The sequence below is a fragment of the Equus asinus genome, chromosome 21, assembly GCF_041296235.1.
Source record: "Equus asinus isolate D_3611 breed Donkey chromosome 21, EquAss-T2T_v2, whole genome shotgun sequence".
Lineage (NCBI taxonomy): Eukaryota > Metazoa > Chordata > Mammalia > Perissodactyla > Equidae > Equus > Equus asinus.
The window spans coordinates 48,731,346-48,743,525 of NC_091810.1; the positions used below are offsets into that span (position 1 = coordinate 48,731,346).

Below are 12,180 nucleotides of genomic sequence, written 5' to 3' on the forward strand. Positions count from 1 at the left end.
CCCAGGCTGCCACAGCAGTCAGCACCATAGGCTGGCTGCCAGTGAGTTGGGCTTTTCGTCACTGTGGGTGTCGGCTTTAGAGCTAATTGAGAGGGAATCGACCCGACCACCGACCACCGATGTGGGTGTCAGGCGTTGGCAAGGCCAGGACACCAGGGTTCTATTTCTGGCCTCGTCTCTGTTTCCTGCCTGCCCTTGGCCCTGCCCTTGCCTGAGCCTCGGTTTCTCTCTCTGGAAAACAGGAACAAAAGCCTTTGCCCTTTTGGCCCTGGAGGTCTGAGAAGGTTGAAAAGAAGCACGCAGAGGCCTCCCATGTCTCATCCCTTCTGCGTCCTCTCGTGGGTCTCCAGGGTAACAACAGAAATAACACCCAGAGTGGCTGTCTGGGCTCCAGGGCCCCAGGAGTGTGGAGACCGAGCCACCCCTCCCTCCCCCTGTGGCGAGAGAGGACACTCTACTTCCGCTCCAGACTCTGGGCTGGGAAGGGGATATGAGGGGAGAATCAGGCCCCTTGAAGATTTATTAATGGGCTCTGAGGAATTACACCAGGGAAGGATCGAGGGGTCAGCAGAATAAACATCTCACCTTTCCAGGCTAGGAGGGGGTGCTTTTACAGCCCAAACTAATCAATTCCTCTGCCCGTTTCTCAGACCCAGTCTCCTTCCAGGCACGTGCTCAGAAATTCCTTCCCCACTCCCCCATCAAGTTGCAGAGGTGGGATGAGGCCAGGGGAGGGGCTCTGCTGGGGAACATGGGGAGGTCAGGGCTGGGCCTCAGTCAAGCCTGAGGAAGGAAAAAGGTCAGCTCAGCCTTTCACTCCATATGTGTGCCTGGAAACCTGGCCAGTCAGGGCTGAGTTCGCCCCACCCAGGGCAGGAGCTGGACAAAGTGACCCTGGGCCAGAGGAGGGCCAAGGCTGAGAACTCAGAAATGACCCCAGGTCCCCCAGGCCCCTGCATGGCCACTGCCCCTTACCCCAGGCCAAGGGTAGACTCTTCTGATCACACACAACTTCGAGGAAGTGGCTAGTGAGTGAGCTGTCTGTCCACCTGGGTGTGTATACCATGCGATTCACCTGCCCAGTGGGTTAGGGGCAAAGGTGATGGAACTGGGGAACTGGCCTTTCACTCCGAGACCCCAACACATCATTAAAACCGTCCAGTGACTGCCAAGACAAAATGCTCATTGGGGATCTCAGGAACTCAGGCCTCTCACAGCAGCACGCACTCTCCCAGAACTCCCCAGGTGGCCTACCCTCCAGTCACAGCCAATAGTGCCCTCCCTAATTCCTGGGAATTCCTCCCAACTAGAGACCCAAACAAAGGTTCCTCAAGCACCCACAACCCAGCAGAGCAGGTCCTGTGCCTCCAGTTTCCTGAGACCTCAGTGTCTGCCCAACTGCCTGACCCTCCCCACCAGGGACTGCCCAAGGCAGGAGCAGATGCATAGCAGTGGCAAGAAGGGGCTTCAGCAACACAAGTTTGGAAAGAGTGACATCTCCATATCCCCAATTATCACACAGAGGGAGATGCTCTGCAGACCCTAGGCCACCCAGCCCAAGACCCCACATTCTGACTCTAGAAGGGGCCCAGACTCAGGACACTTCTCCAAAATGTCTAGTGGTCCAGTCTCCAGCCTTTCCCAGCCAAGTCACTACCTCCCCTATCTCCCAGCGCACACACACAACCAGGGTGACCCACGTGTTTCCACAATCTGTCCTTTTTTGCTCTGATCTCTCCTCTCTCTCCTGTGCAAGGGGGCCAAGTGCTGCGAACAGAGGATGATTCTGGGGAACAGCAAAGCAGCCTCTTACCTTTGAATGAGAGCCGGACCCGGGGTGTGGCTGGGAGGTGGTCCTGGGTCAGAGTGGCTGGCCAGGCCCCAGTCAGTAGGGAAGCCCAGAGGAGGAGACCAGCGACAGGCATTGTGGGAGGGGCTTTGGGCCCAGGAAGCAGGCTCTGCTGTCTGGACACCTAGTTGGGGGTAACCAAGATTAGAATGCATGAGACAGACAGGAGAGTCTCACCTTACCAACGCTTCTCTTGTATAATTCTGCCCAAGGTACCTCAGTGTCCCTATCTGAACAAATAGAGTGATGCACCTATTTGTTGCCCACACCCTCAACCTGGGGCCTGAGTGCCCCAGAGTGCAAACCTCACATATTTCCTTGTCCCTGCCTTTGTCTGGGGAGGTTTAGCCGATGGGCCTGAAGACCAAGTAAGTGGATGTAGCCTGGGGTCACCAGAGTTAAGAGGAGCCACCAGAGACTCAACCTCCCCGCTCCCCTACAACAGAATCCTAAATCCCACTCACAGGGCCCAGCTCAAGCAGGTGATCTCACAGCTCTCTCCAACTCCCAACAGGCTCTGTTTCTTGCACCCACTCCCAACCAAATGGGCTGCTCCTTCCCTCTCCCACCTCAAGGAATGGTGGAAAGGAGGGGTCCAGCCCCTCCTGCTCCAGCCAAATCTCTCCTCCTATAGGGATATCGGGACCTGATTACTGGGGTGGGGGACAAGGGAGAGAGTGGAGGATGAGTGAGGCACACATAGATAGCCTAAAGTGGAAGAGAGACAGCAGCCTGAAAATGAGAGGCAAAGAAGAACACAATCTACTTTTACTGAAATCACAGCAGGAGGGATCCAGGTCAGACAAACAGAAGGACTTCCTGCCAGGAAAAGTTCCAGCTCTGCCTCTAGAGGGTGAAGAAGGGGAGCTAGGATGGCCAGCAGGTCTGGGATGGGCCTGCAGTGTCCCCTGCAGAACTCCCACACCCCCAGCAGGTTCAATTTTCCATACTATGTTTTTCAAATATTGTCTCACCAGGCAGGCTGGCTGTTGGGTAAACGCAGCCCAGCACCAGTTGTCTGAACATATTGCTCCCTCCAGGCAAAAACCAGCGCCAATTCCCAACCCCCCCACCCAGATGCACAGGGGGTGGGGGCACCAAGAATTACGATGTGAGCCACATCCCCCAGGTCTGCCTTGTCTATTCCCATCGCCCACAGGAGGCAGGACCCCAGGCCCATTTCTAGGACTCTGGGGGGGAGCGGTGAGGAGTACTGTGGCCTGTTGCTCCCTTGCACTGGTTGATATATGCTGGGGCTCCACATCTGACTACCAGGCCCCACTCGACAGACCCTGGTGCCCGCCCTAGACCCACCACTCGTGGTTCCTCAGAGAGGAAGGGCAGCTTCAGGTCGCGTGGTCCACTTCGCATGTGGTGCCCTCTGTAGGAACATCTTCTCCTGAGTGCTTGACACACCTCTCATTTTCCTTCCAGATCCCCCATCACAGATACTCCCTCCTGGGGAGACTGGCTGGGGGATGGGAGAATCAGAACTGGCCCCTCCCCTGGTCTGCTGGGGCACAAAGCTGGGGCTGACTGAATGGCAGGCTCTGATGAGGGGGCAGGTAGGAGAAAGGACGATCACTCCCGGGGTGCACCTCAGCATCCCCCACTAACAGTTTTGGATATACAACATCCACATTTGCACGCCCACACACGTCCTCACAAGCATGTGTTTGCTCAAGAACTTGATCTGCTGCTGGGGTGGGGCTCAAGGAAGCTGGGAGACACTGTCCTAGCTTGGGGAGGGGAAGATGTAGTCTGGGTCCCTCAGAGAGCTTTGAGTCTATGTATCAGGCGGCTCAGGTTGACTCACCTCCCCCCCTTCCCTGTGACCTCATTTCTCCTGCATCTATTTTCATGGTGACAAGGTTAGGGTCACCAAGGATAGTGTTGAGAGTCCCCCAAGGTATCAGGGAAGGTGGAGGGGCCTTGCTTCACTGGGCCCCTACAGAGACCTCCTACAAGGTTCTGGCCCTTTAAGGGGGTGTGAATGGGGGAAGTTCAAGTCTGCTGGGGCCTCAGGCCCAAGTCCAGCTCCCCCCTTTGGCAGCCTGGGGGATGGAAGAGAGAAAAAGAGCGAGAAGGAAGAGAGGAGGAGAAGGGCAGAGAGAGAGAAGGGGAGAGCGTTTCTACTGCCGCTTCCCCTCTGCCAGCCCCTAGATGCATTCCACTCAGCCCCAGCCCCAGAGAAGCCCCCAGTCCAGCAGAGGCCAGGTGGGTGGACAGAGAAGGAACAGCCACCGCCGCCTGGGAGCCCACCAGGAGGAGAGCAGAGAAAAGAAGGAAAGAAGGCTGGCGGGAGGGAGCAAGGGAGGGAGCAAGGGAGGGAGGCAGGAGGGAGGGAGGAGGAGAGAGGGAGGAGAGAGGGAGGGACAGAGGAGAGACGCTCGAACAAAGAACCGAGGAGCTGGGGCTGGCAAGGGGTGCAGGGAAGGGCGGCCTGAGGAGGGGTCCAGAGGTACCTGGGGGCAGGGCAGGGAGCTAGATGGTCAGATTGTCCAGCCTGAACCAGACCTCCCAGGCTTGGAGTTTGGGGGTGGGGGGGTTGGACAGCCTGTCTCAGGGAAGGGAGATTGGCTCCTGTGAGCTAGGAACTGCCTGGATGGAAGGGAGGCAGGAGCAGGGGCTGCGGGGGAACATGGGGAAGAAATTATTAACAGCACCCCACCCCCTACCCAGCCCCTCCGATACTGTCCTCGCAGACCAGAGCTCCTTCCTGGCTCCTCGGCTTCCCCCTCCCCCAACACCCCACAGACCAGGAAGCAGAGCCACCCCAGCATAGCTGGGATTGAAATCCCCCCTTTCATGGTCAGGGTTTCCAGTCAAGGTGACCTGGGCTTGGCTCCATCCTCTTCCTCAAGGTATGCCTAGCAGGGGAGGCGGGGGTGAAGAGGCTGGGCTGCTGGCCTTCTCTCCCCCAACCCCCGCACTTCGCGACCTGGCTCCTTCAGAACTAAGAGATAGCAGCAGGAGAAGGCGTGCCCAGGGCCCTCATCTTCCAGGACACCATACCCCATGGGTCCAGGCACACTCCCTATGCAGCCCGGGAAAAGGCCCCAGCTCCATCCAACCCTCTGGACTGGGATGAGCTTCCCAACCCGAGTGCAGTTTTCCTGTCTGCAACTAGGACAAGGGCTTTGGGGAGAAAATCTGGGTGAATTCAGGACAGGAACCCCCAACCTGGCCCAGCTCCAGGGCAGACAGACCAGCGCCTTCAGTTTACCCCTCTCCCCCAGGTATTCATGGGCTGGTGTTCACAACAGAGTTACCTCAAGAATCAGAAGTTATTTATCCAGCCAGGCCCCCAGCCCTAGCTCTGGCTGACCCCTCCTGCCACCACTGCCTCATTCCTGAGCCACCTTGACACTCTCTGGTCCCACCTGCTCTAGGAGAGCTCACCAAGCTCCTAGTGTCTCCTGCCCACCTCGCTACTGGGGCTCCAGGCTGCCCACATGGAGGCCTGACTGCAGGCTCTCCCAGCTCATCTAAATCCCACATACAGCAGGGCCCCTAATCCAGGCAAGAGTCCCTGCTGGAAAAGCAAACCCAAGCTGGCAGCTGGGGGGTCAGGGTCTGGCACAGTACTAGGAGAAAAGCCTCGGGGGCTGGAGGTCCTCCTGTCCTGCTGATCTGACAGACCCTCCATGTGGGGGTGGGCAGTATAGCGCTTCCCTTAGAGCAGACGATCTGGGACACTGAGGCACGGCAGGCGTACCTACCAAGGAAGAGCACTGCCTGAGGCGTTCGTTAGTGGGAGGGAGAGCCGAGCCAGGAGAAGGGGCATCTGGACTCCTGCTCCAGAAACGTGGGGGTGTATGGGAGCACCCCCCAGAACCTTACGGGGAAAAAGTTGCTTTGCACACTGGTGACCCCGCAGGCCATCATCCACATATCCCCACGTGGCCCCGATGCTAAGCGTCCAGGGAGCCCCGACAGGTACAGCGCCCACTCCAATCCTGTCAACCCTGAGTCTGTGGGAAGTCCGCTGGCTCTCTGAGCCCCGCAACCCGGACACTTCCGCAGAGTTGCAGTGCCGCGGGTCCCAGAGGGATCGCGGGGTGGCCCGGTCGCCTGCCCGCTCCCTCCCGGTTCCCGTCGCACTCACCTCTTTCGCGGCGGCGGGGCCTGGGCTCCCGGGCGGAGGCGTCCGCGGCGAGCGGCTTCTGGTGGGGCCGGCCCGCGCTAGCGGCCCCCCGGGGCCATGGCCCTGCCCGCGCCCTCTCGCTGCTGTGCCTGAGCCGGAGTCCGCGCCGCGGCCCCGGCTTAACGGGTTCCGCGGGCTCAGGGCGCGTCAGCAGCCGAGGCCCCGGGCCCCAGCCCGGGCCATAAGAAGGCTCAGGGGCGCTCGGGGCCGCCTCCCCCCGGGTGGGCTGCGGGCGCCCCCTGGCCGGCGCGCCGAGGGCGCATTCCCCGGCGCGGGGCGCGGGCGACGGCGCGCGTTCGGCTTCGGGGCGCTGCGCTCGGCTCGGCCCGTTGGCGCTGCGCTCGCCTGGTTGCTGGACTGGGGCCGGGCGGCTGCGCTGGGCTGCACCGCTCCTCGCGGCGCGCCCTGGCCCTGCGCTGCGCTGGGGGATCGCCGGACCGCGGCCGCTCGCTCGCTGGATCGCTCGCTCTGGTCTCGCGGCCGCCGGCGGGACGGGGCGCTTGGAGCCGCGCGGGGAGCGCCCGCAATTGGCCGCCGGTGGGCCACATTTGCATAGTGCGGCCCCGCCCCGCCCGCCCCGCCCGGCCCCACCCCCGGGGCGGGACCCGCCCGGCCGCCGCCCCGCCCCCGCCCCACCTGTCCAAGGGCTGGGCTCGGGGCTCTGAGGCGGTGGGGTGCCCCGCGTCAGGGGAGTCTAATCTGCACCCCGAGCCCCCACCTCGGCTTTGCGGGCGGCGCCCCGCCCCGCCCTGGCTTTGTCTCTCCGTGGATACACCGCGCACACCGCGCCTGGTGTTTACCCGGGCACTCAACTCCCTGGCGGGAAGGGCGGGCGCGCCGGGGAGCAACGAGTCTGCGCTCACTTGCACACCCCCTGCCATGTCCCTCCTTCCCACTCGCTACCGGCCGCGCCTGGCCCCACGCGTGAGCCCCGCAGCGCAGGGCCCAGGACTGTGCTGGCTGCTCAGCAGGTGGCGGTGCAGCCCCGGGACGGCTGACACCGCTAGACCTGCCCACTGCCTCCAGCCCAGGCCAGGTCTTGGCAGCCCAGCCTCACAGCTCTGTCCAGCCACTCAGGGGCTCCCTGTGATCCCCCCAACGGTCAGCCGTAATGCAAGCCAGCAGTTCCACAAACCCACTCCTTATAGTTCCATACACCAGGGAAGCCAGATAGGCTGGGCCTCCTCTCCTAAGGCCTTGTGATGACCCCAGGACCCTGCAACTGAGCTGGGAGCCTACCTTGATTCCAAGAAGGGACCCTCTACCCAAACCAACCCCCAAGGCCACAGCCTCACCAGCCAGGACCACAGTCTCAGCCTTGCCCCATGCACTTTGCTGAGATCCCAAGGGGCATGGGCCCTCTTTGTTCTCTCCTTCCTTCTCTCTCTCCTCACTCTTCTCCCATTCCCTCCCATTCTTCCTCCTCTCTCCTCTTCTTCTCCCTCCGTCTCCCCTTTCCTCCTCCACTTCCCTTTTCCTTCTCTGGCCCTCTTTCCTCCTCCTTCTCCTCCCCCTATTTTTCCTTCTCTTCTTCCTCCTCCTCTCCCTTCTCTTCTTTCTTCCTCCCCTCTCCCCTCTTCCTCCTCTCCTCCTTCTCTCCCTTCTCTTTCTCCCTACTCCTCTCCTCTCCTTCCTCTTCTTTGTCCCCCTTCTCTTCCTGGCTAACAAGACCCCCTGGAGAAGGCATCTTTCTCTCTGACCCATTGACTGGTTGACTGAAAATATAGGGTAGGGTGGGATGTTAGGGATCCTGCTGAGGGTCTCCTGGCCAGGACTTGGAGTGCAGGCCCACATGCTCCAAGCAGAGGCTGGCCATGAAATGAGGAAATACCAGCCTGGAGTTATGGTGGCTGCAGTGACAGTGTCTGCACCTCTCCTCTCTTTCATGCCTCATTTCAAACACTGACAACCATCTCTCCTCATCCCTACTCCCCTGTACCAGGGTCACACCTGAGGTCACCACCACTGCTCCACCGTCACCAGTGCAGCTTATGCCACCCTCACTGTGGTTTCCAATGCCATCCCTTCCACTCCCCTGCCCCCAGCCTCTCTGGTCTCCTCATAGCCTGGCCACCCCCAGCATGATCATCATCATAGTCACTAAAGCAGACTGTTAGGACTTGCCAAAGACGCCAGGGTGCTGGGCTGGGACGGGAAGAGACTCAAATGATTTGTCCATGGAGTGCCACTCAGACACAGAGAGTAGGCCCAGCACACAGAAGCGTTCGGTGGCAGGAGGGCCAGTGGTGAGGGACAGGAAGAGAGAAGAAGAGAGCTAGAGCTGAGCCTGGCTACACAGTGTAGCCAGTACTCTCCTAAACAATTTGACAAGGCTGAAAATCAATATACATAAAAACAATGACTAGCGGCTGGCCCCATGGCCAAGTGGTTAAGTTCACTGGAGCTCTGCTTCGGCGGCCCAGGGTTTTGCTGGTTCGGATCCTGGGCGCCAACATGGCATGCTGAGGCAGCGTCCCACATGCCACAACTAGAAGGACCCACAACTGAAAAAAAAAAAAAATGCACCTATGTACCAGGGGGCTTTGGGGGAGAAAAAGGAAAAATAAAATATTTAAAAAAAACAAAGCAACAACACAAAAAAATAATTACTGCAGCAGTGAATCCACCCTGCACCCTTGCCCTGTGTCCACCTGGGCTGAGCATTTTGTGTCAGTATATATGTTGTTACACATATAAAATATGTATTATTGGGAGGAATATTGTAGAACCTTCCAGGATTTTGCCTTCGATTTCAGAGATCCAAAGAGCCATTGAGGGGCCACCTTAGTGGCACAGTGGTTAAGTTCGCAAGTTCCACTTCGGTGGCCCAGGGTTCGCTGATTGGGATCCCGGGGACCTACAAACCGCTTGTCAAGCCACACTGTGGCAGGTGTCCCACATATAAAGTAGAGGAAGATGGGCATGGATGTTAGCTCAGGGCCAGTCTTCCTCAGCAAAAAAGAGGAGGATTGGTGACAGATGTTAGCTCAGGACTAATCTTCCTAAAAAAAAAAACCAAAGAGCCCTTGAAGCCAGTGCTGGATGCCAGGTTGGGAGGCCCTACATTCCAGCAGGGTTTTTGGCTATTCACTCCCAGGCACTTCATAATCCTGCTACGAAGCAGGCCCTGCTGTCCCCATTGTATAGATGAGGAAGAGGCAACGGGGAGAAGTGAGGTGAGGCCTGTAACCACCAGGCTGTGGTGTCCAAAGAAGGCGGCATTTTCAGGAGCTATGTATGGGAAGGCTCCAGGAGGGAAGGCTGGGCCAAGGGGCCCACACAGACCCAAGGGCCTGCAAGGCAGATAGGCGATCAGGGACTGGCAACGGGGCCTGGAGCCCCATGCGGCACTTATAGAGTTCAATAAATCTTTATTGAATGAAGAAGAGAGCAAATCCCTGCAGCATCAGATCCAAGAGGGAACACAAAAGCCAAGAGCCAAGGAGCCAGGTGCCAACTGCCCGCCTACCACCTAGCTCCCTCTGGACTGGCTGCCCTCACCTGATACTCTCCCTGCCACCCAGAGTCCCTCTATCTTCCCCTCCAAAAGCCACTCAGCTGTGCTAGCTCCACCAAGGATGTCACCCAGGATGCCCTGTGGGGTCACTTGAAGGGAGACAGCCAGGCCAGGCTGACTTCCCACAAGCTGGGCCACCCTCCCTCCTCTGCGGGACACTCAGACCCCAGGCATGCTTCTTCTCCAGCTCCCCCAGGCTCACTCTGTACCAGTCTGGACCCATAAGGTGGTGAGGGTGCAGAAATGGTTAGGCCAGGTCTGGTTCTCCCACTGATCCAGCCTCTGGGTCCTCCTCCTGGAGCAGCCCCCTCTCCCTTCCCACATGGGCTCTGTGTTTGTCCAAGATAGGCCCTCAGAATGACATCCTGACTGTGTAGCCTTGGGCCCATAGCTCAGCCTCCCAGAGCTTCTGATGTGCCACGGAGTCCAACGGTGGGGGTTACAATTGAGAAGGAATCAGCCCTCTTTGTCCCAGCCCCCACCATGGGTGACAGTGCTGGCAGCAGGCAGGAAAGCTTTGAAAGTCTTCTCCCCCAATCACCCCCAGCCCTTCATCCTGGCCCAGCCTTTGTTTCTGGCAGTGCTCATGCCTGTTTCTTTTTCTTCTGGCTCTTCCAGGCTGTGCTGTGGGGGACTGAAGGGCAGCCCTGGGCCTCCTGCTGCCCATCCCCCTCTATCTGTCTACCCTATCCACCTCTATCTGGCCTACCTTGCGTGGGGAGAGGGATACCTTGCTATACTGAGTAACCTTGAACGAGACTCTGTCCTTCCAGCCTCAGCATCTGGACAGCTGGACTTGGAAGGCCTGGCCTCAGAGACCCACCATGCCCCCTGGATGAAGGTGGTGACTAGACCAGCACTCCCTCCTCTGGCCCAGTCTCTGGGGAACCTGTTTCCCGGGCCTAGCAGGCTGAGCAAGCCCTGGCCCGCCCAGCCCCAGCGTTGCTGGCTCAGGTTTCCCCACTTTCTGGTTTTCTCATCTCCCCTGCCCCAGGCGCTGCCTTCTCTGGGCTCCCAGCCCCCACCACCGGAACTGGATCCCAGAGAGGGGGAGTGTTGGAAAGGGGGGCTGGGGAGGGGGTGCATGGCCTGTGGTGCTCAGGCAGCACCAGGAGGGGGCAGGCAGTGAGGAGTCACCAGAGGCCCAGGCTCAGGATGGGGTTCGGCCAGCCTTCTCATGCCTAGCCTGCCCCAGGAGCTGGCTCTGAGCCGATCAAAAGCTGGAAGAACCCACCTCCCTGGCTGCTCCCCAAAGCTGCCTCCAGGCCTTTTCTGCTGTTGTCCCCTCTACCAGAAACGCTCTTCCCAGACTTCAGCGCCAGTATAAATCCTGTGTTTCCTCTAGACCAGAGCCCTTGGCCACCTTCTTCACCCACAAACACAGTCCCTTTCTGTATAAGCTGCTAGCCTCCCTTCTTGAAGGTACGTCACCCTCTCTTTCCACCTTCCAGCCCCATAGACATCTCAGGCCTCTTCGAGGGGCTCTCCACTCTCTCATCTCTGGATCTTTGCACATGCCGTTCCCCTATGCCTGGAATGCCTTTGCTGTTTCCTTCTAGATCCTTCAGGCTCCTGGGAAGACATTACCTCCCAGGAAGCCAATCCTAATGGCTGGGTCAGGAGTTTCCTTGGGCCCCTGTAGGTCCTGCATCCGCATCCAGACACTTAGAGATCCTGCCCGGGACCCAGGCCTCTCTGCATTCTCCCAACTGATCCCCAGACAGACCTATCAGCAACTGCTTCTCTGAGTGAACAAGACAGGAGAACACAGGGCCCTGAGATCCTTGTGTGTTACTCCACAGCCCCTCATCCCGTGTGTGTATTCTTGTGAGTGTGTGTATGTGTGTGGGGGGGGGTTGAATGGGCCCAAGCTCGGCTAGCTGCCAAGTGACCCATGACCGTTGGCCAGCCTGAGCATATCCTGTTTAGACAGAGGCCAGACAGCCATTCTTCACCCACTTGGGCCTGCCCAGGCCCTGCTGGGGAGTCCAGGTCTTGGGCCTAGAGCTCAATCCACATCTGGCTCCAGAGAGGCCTCCTCATTAGGAGTTGAGAGGGGAATTCTTGGTTTCCTCTGCCCCTATGGCAGAGGCCTCGTTTTGGGGTACCTGGGCCCTGGGTCAGTAATGGTTGAGCAGCCCCAGCCGCTGGGTATGGAGGGGGTGGGGTAGAGCCTGGCTAAGGAGACAGGGTCTATGTGGAAAAGAGGAGCCCAACCTGGGAGCCCCCCACCCCAGCAATGCCTTGGCCTTGCCCACTCAGTTGAGGCCATTACATTCTTCCAGCTGCTCAGGCCAAAAAACTTTTGAATCAACCTGGACTCTCTCTTTCACATCCACATCCAAGCCACAAGCAAGTACTTTCAACTTCACCTCAAAAAATGCAAAATATCAAGTGACCACTTCCCACCTTCTCCCTGGCCGCCAGCTCTGCAGCCATTGCAGATGCAGGCATCACCTTGTCTTTCACCTGACCAGTACAGGAGCCTCCTTACTGGGCTCCCAGCTTCTGCTCTTGCCCCTGACTATCTAGTCAACCAGGATCCAGAGGGATCCTGTTAAAATGGAAGCCAGGTCATGTCTCCATCTTGTCCAAAGCTCTCGATGGCTGCTGCTTTGTTGAGAGTCAAAGCCGAATCCCACGTGGCTGTCCCCCCAGCCTCCTGCC

The 12,180-nt window shown here is 58.8% G+C and overlaps 1 protein-coding gene across 2 annotated transcripts in view; it reads right to left on the reverse strand.

Annotated features, from left to right (window-relative positions):
* Nucleotides 1–6,519, reverse strand: part of SEMA3F (semaphorin 3F) — a 29,028-nt gene extending 22,509 nt beyond the window's left edge. The window contains exons 1-2 of one of the 2 annotated variants that reach the window (XM_014840481.3): nucleotides 5,958–6,519; nucleotides 1,814–1,973 (exon numbers count right to left, since the gene is read on the reverse strand). In XM_014840481.3, coding sequence (XP_014695967.2) covers nucleotides 1,814–1,925 — 112 coding nt within the window. In that variant the 5' untranslated portion in view covers nucleotides 1,926–1,973; nucleotides 5,958–6,519. The remainder of the gene's footprint in view (nucleotides 1–1,813; nucleotides 1,974–5,957) is intronic. The other variant, XM_014840482.3, reaches the window with a different exon arrangement.
* Nucleotides 6,520–12,180: the final 5,661 nt, after the last annotated feature.